The 21,938-nt window shown below is 32.4% G+C and overlaps 3 protein-coding genes across 3 annotated transcripts; all 3 read right to left on the bottom strand.

The window, feature by feature from the left end:
* Positions 1 to 1,050: 1,050 nt before the first annotated feature.
* LOC126715124 (uncharacterized) lies at positions 1,051 to 4,474 on the bottom strand. The gene is made up of 4 exons (XM_050415566.1): positions 4,273 to 4,474; positions 3,629 to 4,110; positions 2,090 to 2,690; positions 1,051 to 1,607 (listed from the first exon to the last, which is right to left on the bottom strand). The coding sequence occupies exons 1-4, from the start codon at positions 4,357 to 4,359 to the stop codon at positions 1,167 to 1,169; spliced, it is 1,611 nt and encodes a 536-aa protein (XP_050271523.1). The 5' UTR covers positions 4,360 to 4,474; the 3' UTR covers positions 1,051 to 1,166.
* Positions 4,475 to 7,369: 2,895 nt separating this feature from the next.
* LOC126703729 (geraniol 8-hydroxylase-like) lies at positions 7,370 to 8,071 on the bottom strand. Its single transcript, XM_050402814.1, has one exon. It carries the CDS (start codon positions 8,069 to 8,071, stop codon positions 7,370 to 7,372), a length of 702 nt encoding a protein of 233 aa, XP_050258771.1.
* Positions 8,072 to 18,055: 9,984 nt separating this feature from the next.
* On the bottom strand, positions 18,056 to 20,244 carry LOC126715125 (geraniol 8-hydroxylase-like). The gene is made up of 2 exons (XM_050415568.1): positions 19,195 to 20,244; positions 18,056 to 18,939 (listed from the first exon to the last, which is right to left on the bottom strand). The coding sequence occupies exons 1-2, from the start codon at positions 20,083 to 20,085 to the stop codon at positions 18,334 to 18,336; spliced, it is 1,497 nt and encodes a 498-aa protein (XP_050271525.1). The 5' UTR covers positions 20,086 to 20,244; the 3' UTR covers positions 18,056 to 18,333.
* Positions 20,245 to 21,938: the final 1,694 nt, after the last annotated feature.

Here is a 21,938-nt window from a genome sequence, read left to right as displayed (position 1 = left end):
CTCTCTCTCTCTCTCTCAATTTGACTAAGACTATCTCTTGTATATTTACTATTGAAATCTATTTTACTTAAAAAGTGGGTGGACCAGTCACTAGTGAAGGAGAAGCTAAAACAAAAAATTTAAAAAGGAAAAAAAAAAGAAAAGTTATATTTATCAACAAATTAAAGTGGATTTTGTACTGCTCAAAACTAGGTATTGTTTTTAGTTTATTTGGCACTTAACAAACAAGTCATTAACGAAAAAGGACAAAAAAAAAAAAAAAAAAATCATTTTGAAAACAAAATCAAACTTCCTCACTAACAGATGTAGCTAGTACTAGTTAGTAGTTTCTCACAAAATTATTTGTAGTATGCGAAATGATTGAGAATTCATGTGAGTTGGACACTAGTGTAACAGGGATTCACATGAATGCATGAAGGTAACTACAAAAGATAAACAAATTAATTCAAAATTTCAACCCTTATTTAGTCTTCATTTGACCTCTACTTGGCCTAACCTCTTTGTAATACATCACATATACTTGATTACAAAAACAAAAACAAAAATAAAAAAATAAAAGTCTTGCAGTTCAACTAACTGGCATTTTCGTGGGTTCCAGTTAGTTCAACTAGTAAAACATCTAATGGTTGAATAAAAGATTTAAGGGTCAATTTCCATTTATACCAGAAACTGACTGGTATCTTAGTCTGATGATAAAGAACTATTATTAAGAGTGGACACCATAAATTGAAACTCTAAAAAAAACCTAACTAACACTTTCTATTGTTTTTAACGCAAAAAGAGTTCAAATCCTCATTTCCTATCAGTATGACTAAATTATAAATAACCAAATCAGTTAAGCAAAAATTAATTAGTAGGAGGCCTTGGTCCAAAGGCCTCTCAAATGAGGAGGAGAAATTAATTAGTATCGCATTCCCGAAAGAATCATATAACATTAGGGCTAAGTATCCAACTAGACCATCAAATTTGATATATACATTCACCTCATGAAAAGTAAAAAGAAAATAACAAATTATATTTGAAAAATAATGAAAAAGGCTAAATAACAAATTAATTTCAAATAGTTTATATTTTATTTTTAGCTAGGATCGAACGAAAATAACAGTTACATGCCTTAATGAATTAAATGGCATATCTTTATTTATATATTACTGATCAAGGAGTACTCATGAGATGCAAAAGGCAAAGAGTGATGTTCCCTTAGGGGAGGATGCAAACCTATATCCATTACCCAAATATACACATCCATCACTCACCGACATTCCCCCAAAGACTATGGCTCCTGTTTCATATGACCATAGGATTTCTCCAGTTTTGGCATTCATCGCATATATGGGTCCTCTTGGATTTGTGGATCCAGCAAAGAGCACATTATTAGCCACAGTAACAGGACCAGCAGCGGTGGCATTGCTAGGATTGGCGGTGGACCAAAGGATATTGCCATTGTGAGCATTCATTGCCACCCATCCACCAGCAGTTGTAGTTGCCTTAGATGGTTTGAGAGTGAAGTTCTTGCCATCAGAGTTGGCAATGTTGGTATACACCCTCTTGGTGTCGGTGGCTGCTCCCCAAGTACCCCCTCCCTGAATGCCACCAGGTCCAGCTTCCTGCATCAAAATCTTAGTTAGCAGTAAGTTTCAGTTAACTCAGTTGGTAAAAAATTTTGTCGTTGAATAGAATATTTGGAGTTTTATCTATGCTTACACCAAAAACCAATTAGTAACTTGATTTGGTGATAAAGAGCAATTATCATGAAGTGGACAACATGGGTTTGAAATACTACATTCTCAAAATTAATCTTAGTTAGCAAACCTGGTAAGTAAGGTTGTGTATTCAGTAAGTCTAGATACACAAATGTTTTATGTTCACTGAAGTTACAAGTTGCGAATTGAAAACATTAAATTTGTATCAGTAGTAAGTCCGTGTAAAACATCAATAAATTATGAAAAATGCTCTGTCCCTAGTATTACTCATATGTATTTGATATCATATAAAAAATGTGTCAGAGACAATTTAAATGCGACAAACTAAGCATTTTTGCAAAGGCAAATGTTTCTAAGGCATTTTGTCTAAGATCAAGCCAACTTACTGTAGACCATATGAGGCTGCCATTATTACGATCCAAAGCCCAAGCAAAGCCACTTTTCTGAATAGCAGCAACAATATCTAATTTGGTCTCATTCCTCTTTATGCTTAGCATTAATGGTGCCTCCCCAAAATCAGCATCTAGGTTTGGACCAGGTGGACAATTAGGGGTGGAAAGATTGCTACATGCCAAGAACCATACATCATACCCTCCTAGTTGGTGATACCATTTTATCTTTCCAAAATCTAGATCAAGTGCCAGGATTGATTCTGAGTGGATATCAAGCTCAAGACACTCGTCTAGATGAGTTGGTACAGTTTGATTATTCTCCTTTTCCTGACATTGGGATACATTTAACGGAGTTGAGTATAAGTTCCCAGTGGCAATGTAGACATGATTCCTTGTGATATCAATGGAAGGACTACTTCCCCATATAGCAGCTCCAGAATATCCTCCAAGTTTGTTATGGTTATCAGGCAACATAAAAGTTTGCCATAAGATGGAACCAGAATGAACATCTAATTTGGATAAGCTACCACGGAAGGTGCAGCATTGTCCAATTCCAAGAATTTCTTCTAGTGAAGATGTACCAACATAGAAGCCCCTACAAAAATCAAATATAGCAAATATCACATGGGATGAGCTATGTAGGCAAAATTCACTAATCTTTAATAATATAAGTTCAATATGTTCTTTCCTCATTACTTAATGTGTATTTTCATCTATGGGAAGCGGAAACAAAATTTTCCTTAAAATTAGTGCAATCTAAATTGAATTTCTTTACATTTTTTTTTTGGTAATGAAATTGAATTTCTTTACATAATCGCATAGACTACTCTATAAGATTTGTTTTTCACTCTGCCCTTTTTTTTTTTCTTGTTTGGATATAATAATTTATTTATAAACGTTTTGTTTATTAATTTTTTACAGGCACAAGTTAAGGTCGAATAATATACGTTCATCTTGTTTTGAAATAAACTCAATACTCAATCTATATACATATAAAAAGCAGGTGCTCTCAAGTCTGAACAAGTTGGCTTTCCTTTTCGATCACGAACATGCACCATGGACCATGGCGGCACGGCTTCTTTTATTTTTTGGATAATGTTGCGATCACTAATAAACTATTATACGCTTTAGCATCATGGCAAGCGTCATCATGATCATATTGATCGAACTTATGGAAATTTATTGTTTACATCTAACCAAATAAAGAAATCTTTGATGTATATTGAGTTATTCTTATCCAAGAAAGATCTTTTATCTTAAAAAAATTGTAAAGAACTTGTATGAGCATTCATTGTATCAACATTTTAATAAAGTAGTGTAATCATGCTGGAAATAAGTAATTGAGGTCTTCTTCTTTTTTTGGCTACATAGTCTTTTTAAAAAAAAAAATTATTTACCACTAATTCGATAATTAGGAGACAAGAGATTTAAACCTGAAGTTTTTTTGGTTAGAAACACTAAAAATGATCAATCTGTGTAACTCTAATCTATATACACGCATGATTGGCTATAGTTTATAGATGATTTACTAACCCATTGAAATAAGTTCCAGACATGGTGATAAATCCAGCAGCATGGTTGTCTAGCTGTGTTGACCAAACATGCTTCCCAGTTGATCTTTCCACAGCAATAACCACAGCTGGTCCATAGATTCCAATGATGAGGAGGTCATCAGCTATTGTTGGTGTTGATCTTGATACTGTCCAGTTGACATTAGTTACAAACGCAGATGCTTTAAGGCCAGTTAACTTTTGCAGATTCTTCTTCCAAACTAGAGATCCATCAGACACTTTGATGGAATAGATGTAACCATTCCAGCTTGGGAAATATAGGTTACCATCGAAAATGGCTGGCGTTGCACTTATATTATCGCCAGCATAGAATTTCCACTTTAGACGTAGTTTTGAAACAGTTGTAGGGCTGATTTTGGTCTCCTTGTTGGCATATCTTCTATTATGCAAATCTCCACCATGATTCAACCAGTTTTGTGTACCCTTTGCTCTCTTACTATGCCACTAGCTAGCACCAACCACCAAATGTAATCATTACTGTAACAGTTTTATAAGTTATGAATGCATGTTTTCTAACTTTTATCCACAAAAAAGAAAAAAGAAAAAAAAAAGTTATGTATGCATGAATATGTGTGTGGGCAAAGAGAGAGAGAGAGAGAGATTTACATGGGATCCTGTAGTAGCTGTGATGGTTAATAGACAAAACATGAGGAGTAGAAAGACCAAAGGAGGGTAGAATTTATGAGACCCCATTGTACTGGAGCTTAAATTGTTCTTGGGGTATGGATTTGCGTAAGTCCTTATTTATAATGTTTAAGGGGATTATGAGGGACATTTTCATTCAAAAGCTATTTTGAACTTTGACTCTGAATGAAGACCACTTACTTTTCTTTTTATATTTGTCATCTAAAACAGATTCTAATTTTTTCAAGAATTTTGTATTTCAATAATGTTTCTCAATTTTCTTAATGTGAAAGAACTTATTGAAAATCTTTTCCAATGTAAACAATGAAAGATAAAATTAAGCATGTTCCTAATTCTTAATTCTTACAATCAGGTTGTTCCAAGATCATAATTCTATGTTTCAGTCTTTTTTTTTTTTTTTTTTTTTTTGAAAACTCATATACCATAAAATAAAAAAAAATAAAAAAAATAAAAAAGCGAAATGACAGGGTCAAAATCTTTAAAAATTTATGAACAGATTATACATTAACTTGCGTCAACTCAATTGCTGAAGTGTCCTTATCAAAAAATATATATATTGCTGAAGTATCTTATCAGGGGGCCACACAAAAAAAAAAAAAAAATAATAATAATAATAATTCTAGGAAATTAATCTTGGTTTATTTGTCAATTACTAGTTAACTAATAATTGACAAATAAACCAATATTAATTTCCTTGCCCGGCCAATATATTGTAATTCAATTTCTTAGCCCAAAGCAATAGCAGACACAGCTTGTTTATGTGGAAACAGGAGGGATGCCTGATATTGTAAAGTTAAGGGACTTGATTGAACAAAGTAAATAAAAAACACATGTAGATTTTTACTATAGAAGATGTGCCAACAAGCTGGAGACAAATATTAGCCCTGGAAACTGTCTCAAAACTAAGTTTGAAGTGGGAGTTGATATACACCAGCTATTTTTTTGTGGTACCCTTTATTTTCCTAGCTGGAGTGGATACATATATGTATCCATATACTCTTTAGCATTTGTGGTCAACCTGTCTAAATAATCAACAAAAGAAGTTTCATCACAGATAAACTATCATATACTCTTTAGCATCATGATGAGCGTCATGATCCCATATTGATCGAACTTATGGAAATTTATTGTCAAACTCTAACTAAATAAAGAAATCTTAGATGCATATTGAGTTATCCTTAACCATAAAAATATTTTTTATCATAAAAAAAATTGTAAATAATAACTTGTATGCCAAATTAACCACGTACCTTGTTAGCATTCATTGAATTCTACTCTAACCAAATTTTTGTGTATATATGTGAAATTTTCTTCTGAAAACTTAAATTCTGATCATTGCCCCTATATATTTTTAGGAACTTGTTAATTAATAAGTTCCTAAAAATATATAGGCACATGGCATTAAGGATTTTTCTTTCCTTCAGTCAAAATTCCATGAGGACATTAATCTTAATAATCCGTCACATATATACTTAATTCAAAAACATAATAACAAAAATAAAAAACAATAAGCAGAAGTTAATTAGTATGCTTTCCAAAAAGCACCATATAACGTGTGTGAGCACTATATATAAATATACATATATATATATATATATATATATCTTCACCAGTTCATCAAAAATATATATATCTTCACCTCATTGAAAGAGAAAAGAAAAAAAAAATATAATAAGAAATTATATTAGAAAAGTAAGAAAAAGGCTTAGATAACAAATTAATTAAGTACATCCATTAGGTCCTAATTCATATATAGATTATATATATAGCTGCGATTAATTGAAAATAACAGTTACATGCTTCATAATTTATAATTTATGAAATGGCCTATCAGCTTATTTAAAGATTGCTCGAAGTGTATGTTTGGATAGTACTGAAAAGCACTTTTCAGCTGTGTCTCATGTTTTTCAATGGGTCTCATATACTGTTCACAAGACCAGCAAGTAGTTTTTTTTAGCAAAAACAACTTCAAAACTAGGTCCCATGGTACTATTCACTTCCACATTTTTCAGTGGATCCCATACACTGTTTACTGGACTCGCAAGTACTTTTTTCAGTAAAAACAACTTCAAAACTAGGTCTCATGGTACTATTCACATATTTAAAAATTATTTTGCTACAATATTTTCAATTTTCAATAATAAGTGGTATCCAAACACACCCAAAGAGTAATAATTAAGGGAGGCAAAAGGCAAGGAGTGATGTTCCATGAGTGGCGTTTGCATAATTATATCCACTAGTCACTAACCCATGCGATGCACGAGAAAATTCCAAAAATGAAATATTTATGAAACATTCTAAATAGTTTTTTTTTTAAAATAAAAAAATTCAAAAGCGATAGAACTCCAACGCTTGTGCTTACTTATTGTACAATCTAGAAACTATCCTATAGGATATATGTCCTGCCTATTTCACAAAAAGCATGAATTTGTTCTAACACATCCGAAATCTCATTCAAGCATAGTTCATACAACCCAATTGATGCCAGCAACTTTGAGTTGGCAAGCTCCACAATCAAATCTTTGATCCATAGTTTGTGGTAAGAGTGTAACACTCAATAGAGCATGGTAGCCGTCTACAATAGGTTTCCTTGGCAAGGAATTAATTTAGTATGGACTATAATAGGAGAATCTTGACTATCTCTAAAAATAATGCCCAAACTTGCATAATAGGTGGCTTTGAAAAAAGGTCAGTGCTATGTCTAGTTTTGAGATGAGGAGAAACAGGATTTGCAGTTGTTGGGCTTACTTAATGTTTAAGCTTATGTTTTTTAGCGCAGTAAAATTTAAAGATATTTTAGGCTAGTAAACATTTAAAGTTATTTTGGTAATAAGTGGGGTAAGAATAAGTTGTCACTTGAGAGAGAGAGAGAGAGACAGACAAAGAGAGAGAGAGAGAGAGAGAGAAATGCTATGTCCATAATATATTGTCCATCAAAATAAAAAATAAAATAGGACTAATTATGAAAGCAATAAACTACTACTTATCCCAAACGTATTAGTGGGGACCAACTTGTAGGATTTTTACTTGCTCCGATACCATGTAATTAAACTACCACTTACCCAATATCTGAATCTGATAGAAAAGAAATCCAAGACAAAGATAGAGTAAAAATACTAACCAGCAATAGACGTTCTATCTTAGTTTTGTCCATCTCCTCACTTTTTTCTTCACTGATGTTGAGAAGGGTATCTAACATATCATTGTTCATGTTAGAACTAGACACTTTTCTCAACTCCAGCCTTTGGGTAATGATGTGGTCAAAGATGTCTAACATCCTTCCAAAGTTCACTGCTACACTTCGCCTTAATCCTTGGGGGTCAATCTTCTTAAGCACAGGAAAATAATCTGCCAAGTTTGGTTTCCCTGCATCTTTCATGACATTCCACACCAGCTCCTTCAACTCTTTAGCTTGGTCAGATTTGGACTCCACCATATCCATCGAATAGATTGTGTTTGATAACATGTTAGCCGTAGCCTTGAAAGCTGCTCTGCCAATATCTACTGCCTCACTTGTTAGGCTGCTTTGTTGAGTATCAACAAGGAGTTCTTGCACTTTCTTGTTGCGGATAGCTTGGTTTGTATCTAGTATCTTTTTGGAGAATAATTGTTCTATGCATATTCTACGAAGGTTTCTCCATCGGGTAGAGACGGGTATCAATGGCAAGCTAAACTCGTGGTGTCTGCAGGCATGAAAAGCATCTGGCACCCATCTGTTGGACAAGAGTTGGTCATGTGTTTGAAGGACTTTTTTGGCCATGGTTGCTGAAGAAATGATATTGTTGTTACTTGGCCTAGTTTCAGTTTCATTATAGGGCCATGAACCTTGGCAAGGTTAGCTAGGGACTTGTGGGGTTTGTCACCAAGGTCTAAGAGGTTTCCTATTACTGGAAAAGGTTTTGGACCTGGAGGAAGCATTTTGGGAATTGCTTTGCTTCTTGAAATTATATGGAAGACTTGGACTATGATCCAAATGAGGGAAAGAAATATTATAAAGCTCAAGAAATCCATCTTTCTCTGTGAACTCTAATCTTAAAGGAGGAAGAAGAATGCAATAACAAAACAAGACTCCCATTCTTCCTATATATACACAAAGAAGTAGCACAAAACTTCAAGTTGCAACACACCCACTTGCTCTGTAACTTCACCAAAGTCAGTGGTGGTACCAATATTATTTCTTAGAGGGACCGAGCTATATAGTGCCAACTGCCAAGTTGCAATAAATGAAAATCAATCACAAATGTATATACACACGTACATAGTTAAGCATGCGTTTGATTGAAAAGTCCATCCTTCGAAACTCTTTCTTTGCTCTCTTAACTTTTACTTTGAGAGTGACTACTTTTAACACTTAACAATTCTAACAGACTAGTGAAATATACTAAATATAGAGCATATTTAACAAATATGAAACTCAAAAATAATGAAGCAATTCACGAATCAAGAATCATTTTTAAAGGGTATCATTTCATTCAATCTTTTTTAAGAAATTGATCTCTTCTCTATTGACATACGTACCTTGGGTCATGGGATTTTACATTCTTTCCTACCCCGAAGATCAACAAAAATAGTAAAATGCCAGGGGAACAAAAGGAGAGGAAAAGAGTCATGCAATAAATTGAAAAAGAAAAAAATGTGACTATTCAAGATAAGAAAAACTACGCATTTCCGACACAACAAAACCTACACCTCTTTAGACAAATTTTCGTTACTTATTCCAACAACTAAATAATAGTTTCTACAATTTCATACATCTTATTTTGTGAGATCAATTGCATTTACAACCACTAAAGAGAGAAGATGCCTTTTCGAAGTTGAGGAAAGAGAATTTTATTTTATTTTTAATTTTAAGAACCCACGAGGAAAGAGATAAATTTGCCATTGAACAACTACAAATGGAAACCTTGGAGTTTGTTTTTGCTGTCAAGGATATAGAATTTGAGGTTTATGTACTAAAAAAAATGTTATATGTTAACATGTCTATTTGTAAAGAATGATCACATGTCATGGGCCGACTGACCTTTAATTTTTTCTTTTCTCTTTTTCTTAAACCTTTTTGGGCCAATTAGATTGTTAGGGATGTAATTTGTAGGGGTCAAACTTTTTAAATATTCTTGGGGTGCAATGATAACTCCATGGTATAATGATGAAGGAGTTTCATGTATGTGGAGGTTGCTGGTGTAGTGGCTTAAAATGTGGTGATCGATTTAGGGTCCGTTTGGATATAGTTGAAAATTGAAAACTGAAAAATACTGTAGCAAAATAATTTTTAAATGTATGAATAGTACCGTAGGACCCATTTTTAATGAAAAAGTTGTTGAAAAGTGAAATTTGTGAGTCCGTGAACAGTACACAATGTGCACTGATGGGCTGAAAAGGTGAGAAAAGTCAAACTTTGCAGCTACTATTCATTGAACAGTACATGAACAGTAGCCGAAGTCTCACAAACGCGTGAAAAAAAAAAAAAAAAAAAAAAAAAAAAAAAAAAAGAAAGGGAAAAACACAGACGCAGACGTGGATTTTCAGCCCAATTCAAACATAACCTTAATAAGCTTTTATATTCTGTCAACTGGTACAGCATATTGTACCTTTTTTTTAAGGACTTTATATGTTTATATTGTAAACACACAAAAATGCTAAAATTTTATACATAATTTCAAATATCATTTGCCATTTTTTGTGTATCTATGATGTAAATTTACACTGCAAGTACAATGTAAATATGTATTTTTTTTTTAATGTGATTATGTTTTATTCTATTAAAGAAATATTTGAGTACAACAAAGGAAAGTTGTAGAAAGAAGAAGGCAAAATCTGTAGAAATAAAAGAAGAATATTGTAAGTACATTGTTTTGTGGATGGCAGTTTTTTTTTTTTTTTTTTTTTTTTTTTTTTTTTTAAATAAGTGGATTAGTCCTATTTTGTTACCAATTAAAAAAATGTTAATAGAACAAAATTACAAAAAATTAATTAGTAATTTTGCATTTAAAAAATAAAAGAATAAAATTTAATATATATATATATATATATATAAACACCTCCATTTAGTTTTTGTCTACAGCCAAATGCATCGGCAAGCATCATATGGAAGTCTTCGAATGTGCATAGGCTATACGTAAGCAACTGGCCCTACCCCTATAGCTAAACGATAAATGCCTATTTGATAGTGGTGCTCACCGGGGCCACTATCACCACCTGTAGGCGACAGCCTCCCCTTTTTCTTTTTTTCTACTTTTTCTTCCTCTGTTTTTGGTTGTATCTGGGTTGTTTTGGTGACCGTTCAATTTGGGATGTGAAAAAGCTTGACAATTTGGATTGGTTTTGAAATTTGGGGCATTTGAGTGGTTGTTTTGTAGATATGGAAAAGTAAAGTCCATAACCAAGTTGAAAATGTTAGTAAAGGAAAAGAAGAGGAAATAACTTGAAAAAAAAAAAAAAAAGGGTATTTGGGTCTTGTTGTAAAATGAGTGATTTCTTATGTTCCATGAGTCCACGATATATATTTTTTTAAGATGGTTTCAACTTAAGGGTATGTTTGGTATGCTGTAATAGCTCATGTAATGGAATAATTATTTATATGTAATAGCAATTCAGTCATTTGGTTACATATTTATTACATAAATTAGTTATTACATTGGAATAACTATTTTTTAAATTGAAGAATAGCTATTCCTCTTTAAAATGAATGTAATAGTTATTCCTTAGTGCATATAATAGGTTTTAAAATTAATATATTTCCAAAAATACAAAATTTTCTTATATATCATCTTTTACAAGTTTTGCATATGTAACAACCAAACTTATGAATAGTAATAGCTATTCCATTACAATGTCTTTTATTCCCAGTAATAAAAATTACTATTCTTAATGTAATTTACATTCAGTGTACCAAACGTACCCTAAGTGCTTATTTTTTATGATAACTCTTTATCATTAGACCATCACATCAATTAGTTTTTAGTATAGACGGGAATTGAATCTTAGATCTCTTATTTAGTCATTAAAGACTTTACAAATTGAGCTAATTAGAACCTTGTGACACTTAAGAATTGCTTTATCATGCTTTTTTTCTACTCCTAAAAAGCAACAATATTTTATTAATAAAAAATTCAATCTTAATGGGTGTTGAACAACACCCAATAACAATAACCTTGTTAAGTAGTTGTTTTATGATTAATGGGGACACTATTTGTAAACCAAAATATCTAAAGAGGATTTGAAAAAAAATATCTTCATATATATATATATATAGAGCGGGGATTTCATGCAGGAGAGTTTGATGTTTTATTATGTGGTGCACCCTTTAAAAAGAGAAGTAAATACTTGTAAGCTACATTAGAAATATATTTTAGAATAGGAAATTTTTATTTCCTTTCATTCAAAGTTTCAAGACTACTCTATTTTCGTTGATCCAATGTTTCAAGATTACTATTTGTTTCCTTCGATTCACTTTTTCAAGACTTTTTTTTTTCTCTCTCGCACAAAAAACTCTTTGCATTTTCATTCACCATTTTCACCCATTGCACTTCTACTCCTTTATATACACATGCCTATAGCCCTTCATGACATTTCATCTCAAATACACCCAAACCAAGAATGATGTCATATACCTTCAACCTTTCAACAACACCTGCATAACTCCAACATTGTTGTACCATTTGATCCTAACCCGTATGAGTAGACTATGATCAAGAAAACAGGCTTGCATTTTTTTTATTTAGTGATGAAAGCTTACGGTTTGATATTGAAGTCAGACATTGTGGATTTTGTAAAGGCAGTGATTGACTTTGAGTCTTTGGGTGTGTGGGATTTTGGTGTGGAAAAGTCGTAAATGTATTTTGTTTTAAAAATGAAGAAAAATAAAAAAAAATGAAGTTAGCTATTTTTTATTTTGTTCTAAAACTCATAATTAGTAGGTTTCTTTGTAGTTTTTTTTTTTTTTTTTTTTTTGCTATTTTGTGCGGTATGAGCCATAGTGATAAAAATAAAAATTGATGATGATTTCAAAGTTTTTCTATATTTTTTTTTGTTTTTTTTATTATATATATTTTAAAATTTTTAAGAATACAAAAGCCCAACTAAAGGCAATTAAAATTTGATAAATGAATGTGCTTTTAGCCAATTTCTCTTTTTTTAATCACGTTCTCTTTATGCTAATACTTACAAATGATTTCCTTCATTTCATTGAGATAATGAATTGGGTGTTTGAGATTGGGATCTTTGTATTTGGTTGTGTGTGAGAATGGAGTGGTTAAGGAAGTGTTCGGGGGGTTGCTTAATTAACTTATGTAATTTTAGGATATAAAAAAAATTTATACTTTAAATTCTTAATTTTAGATTTTAATAAAGTCTATTTGTAACAATAAATATTATTTATTACTTAAAAAAATAGAGACTTATAGTGTTGAACAATTTTTTAAAAATAAAATATGAATTAAGAAAATCAAAGTTCAAAGCATTCAACAGTATTGCTGGCAAACATAAATATTATACAACAAAATAAGTATTATATAATATGTATGTGTTAATATACATAAAAATAATTTCAAATGAAATTATAAAGTATTTGAGCGTCGTGCTAGACATAAACTAGTATATAAAAAATGGAGGGCTTAAATATTGATTGAGATTGGGATCTTCATATTTGGTTGTGTGTGAGCCGGGTATGATTCGTTGTCCCTCTCTCCCCCTTCTTCAAAAATGTTTTAGATCACCAGCTTGTTGGTTTTCTTCACATGACCTTTTATAAAGACATTGGTATGGCAATTGAGCAAATGCAGTGCCAATATGTGAGTTGGTCTCAATGATCATGGAGATAAGTAGTTAGAGACCTGCATGATGTGTGGAAATATATAATTATTTTGAAATGAGGTATAATATATTATTCATTCACTAAATTTTATCCTACATAATTTGTTTCCCTAGAATTAAACAATTTATAAAAGTAATTTCTATCTCTTTTTACAAATATATAATTTTATAATTTTTGGTATTTTTGATTGATATTATTCTTTCGTAAAGTGGTTCATATTCTTCTAACTCTTTTAATATGCATTATATTTTCTTAATTTTTCCTGATAAATAAGCATATCCAGACCTCTTTGAATATCTAACTATTCTCTTAGTTAAGGCTATCCATAGCCACCAGTAACCCCCCAAAATCAACTGACACGGTGACGCCTAAACTGAGACTGGCCCAATCAGAGCAATCTGAGGTCGGCAGTGGGTCATCAACGTCAAAGGCCGAAGGGTGCAGGTTGAGTGGCGGTTTTGGGTTTCAAAACCCGATGGAAACCAAACCAACCAAAGGACTTTCACAGTAACACCATCCCTAACCCTCGTCCTCTCTCTCTCTCTCTCTCTCTCTCTCTCCTTGGAGTCGTCGAGATCTAGTTCAGATCCTTTGAGATTTGGTGAGATCTCGTCATTATCCAACGATATCTAGGCCAGATCTCAATGGATCCAGCCAAATATTGGCCAAATCTTGACGAATCCAGCCAAATATTAGCCTTGTTAACAAATCCCAAAACCAACCAACACAACCTAATACCTGACGAGACTTGAATTGGCCGATCCGCTACCAGGTCGGTTTCGAGCTACCTTTTTCCCCCACCCGAGTTTTCAGGTCAAGTCCGGGTTAGGCACAAACCCGACTTGTGGACAGCCCTACCCTCAGTGTATGTAGTCACTTATCCCACACACTCCAGGTTATTATATTTTCTTAATTTCTTTTGGTAGAACTAAAATTTTTAGTTTTCAACATCTGATTCTCTTAAGGAGATTATCATGATAATCAAAACTTATCACATAATTACAATTGATATTACTCAAATAATTGATAGGCGCATTTAAATATATAGCCATGTAGATTGTGTTTTGATTTAAACTCAAATTCTCACTTTCAAACAAACGAATGATTAACTCAAAAATAAAACAAACCAAAGTTATAAGAGGAAGAGAGAGGACTTGTGGTGGGAAACTCAAAAAGCACAACAATACAACACCTTAATAGATCAACCCAAAGTAGCAATATTAAAAAACATAAAAATTCATCTACCTAAAATAAAGTTGCAAGAAAGAATTAAAAATCTAGAGAGAGAGATAGCATAGTCACCTTTTTTCGGGAAGAAAATATGAGAGAGTTTAGTATTTTCTTCAACTTTAAGAGATAAAGATAATAGCTTTATTTATTTTTAGTTTATAGTCACCCAAAATGGACCAAACTTAACTAAATGGACTAAAGTAGACCAAAATGGACCAAATAGACCGAATTGGACAAAATTAAACCAAATTGATCAAAATGGGCCAAATTGGACCGAAGTGGGTATTTATTATCTCTATCTCTTGAAGTTTATGAAAATGACATATGGTTCTCTAAGTTTGCATGGAACTAAATCCCTCAATCTAACCTTGAATACTACATTAGCATACGAAATTGCAAATATGAATATAGTGATGACATATGAGATTTTTTTCGGATTTGTATAAACTATAAATAAATAAATAAATGGTGTCTCTGTTGAAACTATTTGTATTACATGTATTTTCTATTATAAGTTCTTAAGTTACATTTAGGTTCAAAAATGTGTAAAGTCATGATAGTAAAAAGTGATGAACCTATCATGATTAGTAGGTTACAATTAGTTTTGAAAATGTGTTAAGGCATAATACATTATTGCATACATTAATATATATATATATATATATATGACAACTTGTATATAAACAGTGTTACATATGCCTCTGTTAACACCAGATATATAACAGAAGCATAGCAGTACAATCTTCAAATAGTTAAATTTTTTGCAGCGACAAGCGATTACAATTTGCTTCTACTGAAATTTAAACCTTTAGCAGTTTTGCATCCAAATAACTTCTTAAAGCCATCACCAGACAGGACATTTTCTCTCTTTGTTTTGCCTTTTTAGATGAGGAAGAAAATAAGACAAAACAAAATAAAAAATGGAGAGTTTTGTAAAAATTAATACTTGGACTCTATATTCAAAACTCTTAACAACAATTTCAAAAAGTAAAAAATCAAACAAAAAAACTAATATTAAATCTAAGCACTTAGCAATAAAAATGTGGTATTGGTCTCTCTCTTAACTCACATGGACTTTATCTCTCCTTTGTTCAGTGGGTTTTGTGTGCATTTATTTGTTTGTTTTCTAATTTGGAGTGGAAGGCTTGGCAGTGAACGTATAGTGCTTGTAGAAAGATTCATCTCCAGGAATATTAGCCAATATGTAGTAACTTAAGTAATTCCTAGACACATCCAGGTCTCAGATAAATCTCTAAACCCAACTATTTCAAGAGAGGAGAAAGGATCAACGGAAAAAACCCACAAGCCATTTCCAAAAAATTGGCGGTGATACCAGTGCTCTTATTACCAACTCGCACACACTCCAAGGATCGTATATTAAATCAAAGAACGTTTAAATCTTCTCCCTTTCAAACTTGAAATAAATGTTGAACAAAATATTCACTACAATTACTACTAGAGTAAAAAAATTTCGACTGTGATAATTCATTATTTCAATCAAATAGGCTGAAAGCGGACTAGTTAATTAAGTGGAAATTATATTAACCTGCTTGATTAGGGGTCTAATAGAAGTAAACTTGAAAAAAAAAAAGAAGAAAAAAGAAAAAAGAAGAAGAAGTTATTTTGGCTGGAGCTTTGATGAATGGGATGCGGAGGAGAAGAGATTATGATGATTCTTAATTTTTACAAAATCCTCCCTTTTTTTTATCTTATTTTGTCTTGTTTTTGCATGTGTTTTTTGTTTTGGGAAGAGAGAGACATAAAAGTGGAACAAAATTACATATTTAGCCTTATTTTTATTTTTTAACAGATGTGAGTTACGAAACTTTAATTGAGCTAATTTCAAAAGGGTAAAGTGTCAAATTTCAAATTACAAGTAGACAATTTAAATTTTGGTCAAATCACGTGAGACCAAGTTATAATTTGCCCAAGCTAAAAAAAAAAAAAATAGCAATAGAGAAATTAGTCACGTGGAGATGAAAATGAGGACAAAACAAAGAAGAAGAAGGGGTTTCGTTCAGGACCTTTAGGTGACTTCCGGAATGATGAGGGCTACTTGCTGTGAGAGTTGAGTTCTTTGTTCGTTCAACTTAGATTTGTGCTTTCTTCTCCCTCTACTTCTTCTTCTCTATTTTTTCCCCTTACAAATCATTTGGTTTCTGAGGGAGATGGGATTATTTTGGTTTTGGTTTTTGTTTGGGTTTGTGCTAATGTATACTGTTTTGGTTTGGCTTTGGTTTGTACTAGGCTTGTGATATAGAGGGAGATGGGGACGAAAGGAAGAGAAAGAGTTGATCGGGTTTTTTTGGGGAAGGAGAAGGAGATTGATAGATGAGAGTTTTTTTATTTTTTTATTATTATTATAATTATCGAGTTATAGTTTTAGTTTTTAAAAGAAGTATCAGGTGGAGATATAGTGAGAAACAGTTTTTTTTTTTTTTTTTTTTTTTTTTTTTTTTTTAAAAGTAGTGTTGACATGGAAAAATGTGAGAGCTTCAAATCCTGCATGACAAGCTCCAAGGAAGTAAAAAAAAAGTCAAATATAGGTCAAAGGCTTCAGTTTTATAGTATATGTAGATAGAGATAACTTTTTAGATTAAAAAATATATATAAAAAAAAACTACTAAGCAGTTTGTTACTAGAAATGTTTACAATATTTTCAAAATAAATCTTAGATAACAGAATATTATTAGTTATAATTTAAGCATATCATTGAAATTAATTTTTTGCCTATTTATAACAGCTTATTACCTAAGATTTGTTTTAAAAATAATGTTGATGTAACATTTATCATTTATTATTGATAAATAAAAAAAGTGATATTAGTGATGAGCCTAATGAAAAAAAAAAAAAAAAAAAAAAACTTGCCAGCTCAACTATTGTGAAGATTATTGCGTTTATAACATTACTCAATTTAAATATGAATCTCATTAATGAGTGCATGCCGTGAAGGCTACAGTTAAGGTTGAGCTTTTATTCTAATTGATTTTTTTTTTTTTTTTTTTTGAGAAGTCACACACAAGTTAGTTAAAAAATATTTATTTATTTACTTTTACTACTTTTCATTATTTGACCCATCAAAAGAGAACAAGAAGATTATGAAGGTGACATTTGTGGGGCTTAGGCTATGAGTGCCATTGTCACAACAAAATTGGATCATATTTAATGGACCGTATGGAAATGTATTTAGGTTACTATCACAATTTATCAATTTATTAAGTTGATAAATTGTTATTGGAACATTATTTTTACATTAATCCATTACTAAGAGCATCTCCAGTAGATTAGCCAAATTTTTGTACTGTTTGGACAATGAACAGTAACATTTAGTTTTTAGCTACTCACTTTTTTAAATACACTTTCCAACAGATTCTCTATCTCATTTAAATATTATTTCTTCGTTCATTATTTATTTATTTTTTAACAACTACATATCTTCCAACATTTTTTTATTCAATATCTGATTATTATAATAATAAAAAAAAACATTTAAAGAATGAACAGTAACCCATCAGACTTGATAAGCTACTGTTCATGAGCTAAAAAAAATTCCGAGTATAGAGAGTCCATTGGAGACTATTTTTATAGTGTCATTCTCTATTATAGAGATTTTTATGCGTTTAATTACACCATTGGAGATGCTCTAACACTATATATCGCTACATTTATTGCTATGTTACAAGTACCAACTACCCTTATGGGTTACCATTGACAAGCTATGTATGTATATTATTTGGACCCAACAAAATTATGAAATTACAAAGATAACAAAGACAGCAAATCATAGTCACCCCTATAATTTTCCTCCAAAAAAAAAAAAAAATAGTCACCCCTAGAAATAAACATTGGAAAGTAGAGGAGCCAGTAGTAATTTATTAATTTATTAAGCTACGGCACTTTTCCTCCACTGATGTGACAACCTGAATTGAATAATAGGGCCCAGTTTTCAGCTGCAACCAAAGAAAATCTTCGAACTGTTTTTAAACTGGAATAGGGACAGCTCTTAGAGGATGAGCTTTCTGTAAGGTTAGGCCAAACTTATCTTCAATGTTCAAATCCTTAGGTTTAATCCCATCCTCAAGTTTCCAATCAAAGTCCTGGATAAGTGAACCCAACATCAAGTGTAACATTCTCACAGCCAATGGCAAACCAGGACATGTTCTTCTTCCACCACCAAACGGTAAAAACTCAAAGTTCCTGCCTTTGACATCAATTTCCGACCCCAAGAACCTCTCTGGCATAAACGATTTTGCATTGTCCCAAGAGCTCGGGTCTCGGCCTATAGCCCATGCATTCACTAGCACTTGTGCACCTTTTGGGATAATGTAACCATTGATTTCTACATCTGCTCCAGCTTTCCTGGGGAGTAAGAAAGGGACTGCTGGGTGCAGCCTCAATGTTTCTTTGATTATTGCTAGTAAGTAAGGTAACTGAGGGATATCTGATTCCTTAACTTGGTTGCCATTGCCAATGACTTGCTCCAGCTCTACTTTGGCTCTTGACAATGCCTCTGGATTGTGGAGTAGCTCCGCCATTGCCCATTCCACTGTGGCTGAAGTTGTTTCCGTGCCAGCACCAAATAGGTCCTAATTCATAACAACGTTAAGTTAGAGTTTCTTTTTGTAGATCATAAACAATACTATTCATTGTCCATCAAAATAAAAAATAAAATAGGACTAATTATGAAAGCAATAAACTACTACTTATCCCAAACGTTTTAGTGGGGACCAACTTGTAGGATTTTTACTTACTCTGATACCATGTAATTAAACTACCACTTACCCAATATCTGAATCTGATAGAAAAGAAATCCAAGACAAAGATAGAGTAAAAATACTAACCAGCAATAGACGTTCTATCTTAGTTTTGTCCATCTCCTCACTTTTTTCTTCACTGATGTTGAGAAGGGTATCTAACATATCATTGTTCATGTTAGAACTAGACACTTTTCTCAACTCCAGCCTTTGGGTAATGATGTGGTCAAAGATGTCTAACATCCTTCCAGAGTTCACTGCTACACTTCGCCTTAATCCTTGGGGGTCAATCTTCTTAAGCACAGGAAAATAATCTGCCAAGTTTGGTTTCCCTCCATCTTTCATGACATTCCACACCAGCTCCTTCAACTCTTTAGCTTGGTCAGATTTGGACTCCACCATATCCATCGAATAGATTGTGTTTGATAACATGTTAGCCGTAGCCTTGAAAGCTGCTCTGCCAATATCTACTGCCTCACTTGTTAGGCTGCTTTGTTGAGTATCAACAAGGAGTTCTTGCACTTTCTTGTTGCGGATAGCTTGGTTTGTATCTAGTATCTTGTTGGAGAATAATTGTTCTATGCATATTCTACGAAGGTTTCTCCATCGGGTAGAGACGGGTATCAATGGCAAGCTAAACTCATGGTGTCTGCAGGCATGAAAAGCATCTGGCACCCATCTGTTGGACAAGAGTTGGTCATGTGTTTGAAGGACTTCTTTGGCCATGGTTGCTGAAGAAATGACTATTGTGGTTACTTGGCCTAGTTTCAGTTTCATTATAGGGCCATGAACCTTGGCAAGGTTAGCTAGTGACTTGTGGGGTTTGTCACCAAGGTCTAAGAGGTTTCCTATTACTGGAAAAGGTTTTGGACCTGGAGGAAGCATTTTGGGAATTGCTTTGCTTCTTGAAATTATATGGAAGACTTGGACTATGATCCAAATGAGGGAAAGAAATATTATAAAGCTCAAGAAATCCATCTTTCTCTATGAACTCTAATCTTAAAGGAGGAAGAAGAATGCAATAACAAAACAAGACTCCCATTCTTCCTATATATACACAAAGAAGTAGCACAGAACTTCAAGTTGCAACACACCCACTTGCTCTGTAACTTCACCAAAGTCAGTGGTGTTACCAATATTATTTCTTAGAGGGACCGAGCTATATAGTGCCAACTGCCAAGTTGCAATAAATGAAAATCAATCACAAATGTATATACACACATGTACATAGTTAAGCATGCGCTTGATTGAAAAGTCCATCCTTCGAAACTCTTTCTTTGCTCTATTAACTTTTACTTTGAGAGTGACTACTTTTAACACTTAACAATTCTAACAGACTAGTGAAATATACTAAATATAGAGCATATTTAACCAATATGAAACTAAAAAATAATGAAGCAATTCACCAATCAAGAATCATTTTTAAAGGGTATCATTTCATTCAATCTTTTTTAAGAAATTGATCTCTTCTCTATTGACATACGTACCTTGGGTCATGGGATTTTACATTCTTTCCTACCCCGAAGATCAACAAAAATAATAAAATACCAGGGGAACATAAGGAGAGGAAAAGAGTCATGCAATAAATTGAAAAAGAAAAAAAAAAGTGACTATTCAAGATAAGAAAAACTACGCATTTCTGACACACAACAAAACCTACACCTCTTTAGACAAATTTTCGTTACTTATTCCAACAACTAAATAATAGTTTCTACAATTTCATAAATCTTATTTTGTACAATCAATTGCATTTACAACCACTAAAGAGAGAAGATGCCTTTTCGAAGTTGAGGAAAGAAAATTTTATTTTATTTTATTTTATTTTTAATTTTAAGAACCCACGAGGAAAGAGATAAATTTGCCATTGAACAATACAAATGGATACCTTGGAGTTTGTTTTTGCTGTCAAGGATATAGAATTTGAGGTTTATGTACTAAAAAAAATGTTATATGTTAACATGTCTATTTGTAAAGAATGATCACATGTCATGGGCCGACTGACCTTTAATTTTTTCTTTTTTCTTTTTCTTAAACCTTTTTGGGCCAATTAGATTGTTAGGGATGTAATTTGTAGGGGTCAAACTTTTTAAATATTCTTGGGGTGCAATGATAACTCCATGGTATAATGATGAAGGAGTTTCATGTATGTGGAGGTTGCTGGTGTAGTGGCTTAAAATGTGGTGATCGATTCAGTATCATCTTCATTTGTTTTGAAATGAAAGTGGTCCATTTCATAAGCAAACAACTCATCTACGTGGCATTCAGGAAAAAAACAAAAAATAACTCACGAGCTACAAGCCTATAACTTCGGGGCCCAATCTAGTTTGTCTGTTACTACTTATTTATCGAAGAGTGTGTGACCGCAATCTCTCCCATCCAAACATAGGGTACCCCCTTTATAATCTAGTCTTTTCCTTTAGAGTTTTTCATTGCACATACATTTTACCACACACTTTACATATTTATGAATTTGGGAATAGATTTCATCACTTACACATAGGTGTACTTGTGAAAATTAATCTAATCATAACTTCACACATATGCTAATTGTGGCAAGGTACGTACAAAAGTGTGTTTCTATACCTTTTGCTTCTATTAAATATCATACTAAAAAAAAATAATGTTGTACTTCTGGTTTTACTTTTTAATTCGTGCATAAGTTTTATTTATGCAAAAGCTCTTTTTGAGATATATTCATTGGTATCATTACCATATTTACTTTTGAATAAAGGTAAAACTTAGGTATTATTCTTTAGAGCAACATGCCTTAATTTCTCCCATCAAATTGAAACACATAGCATCATTGAATATAACTGTCCTTTGAAAAAGAC

Source organism: Quercus robur, chromosome 2, assembly GCF_932294415.1.
Source record: "Quercus robur chromosome 2, dhQueRobu3.1, whole genome shotgun sequence".
In the NCBI taxonomy this organism is placed as follows: Eukaryota; Viridiplantae; Streptophyta; class Magnoliopsida; order Fagales; family Fagaceae; genus Quercus; species Quercus robur.
Note: the sequence above shows the minus strand (reverse complement) of the source record. Positions and strands in the feature narration are given on the sequence as shown.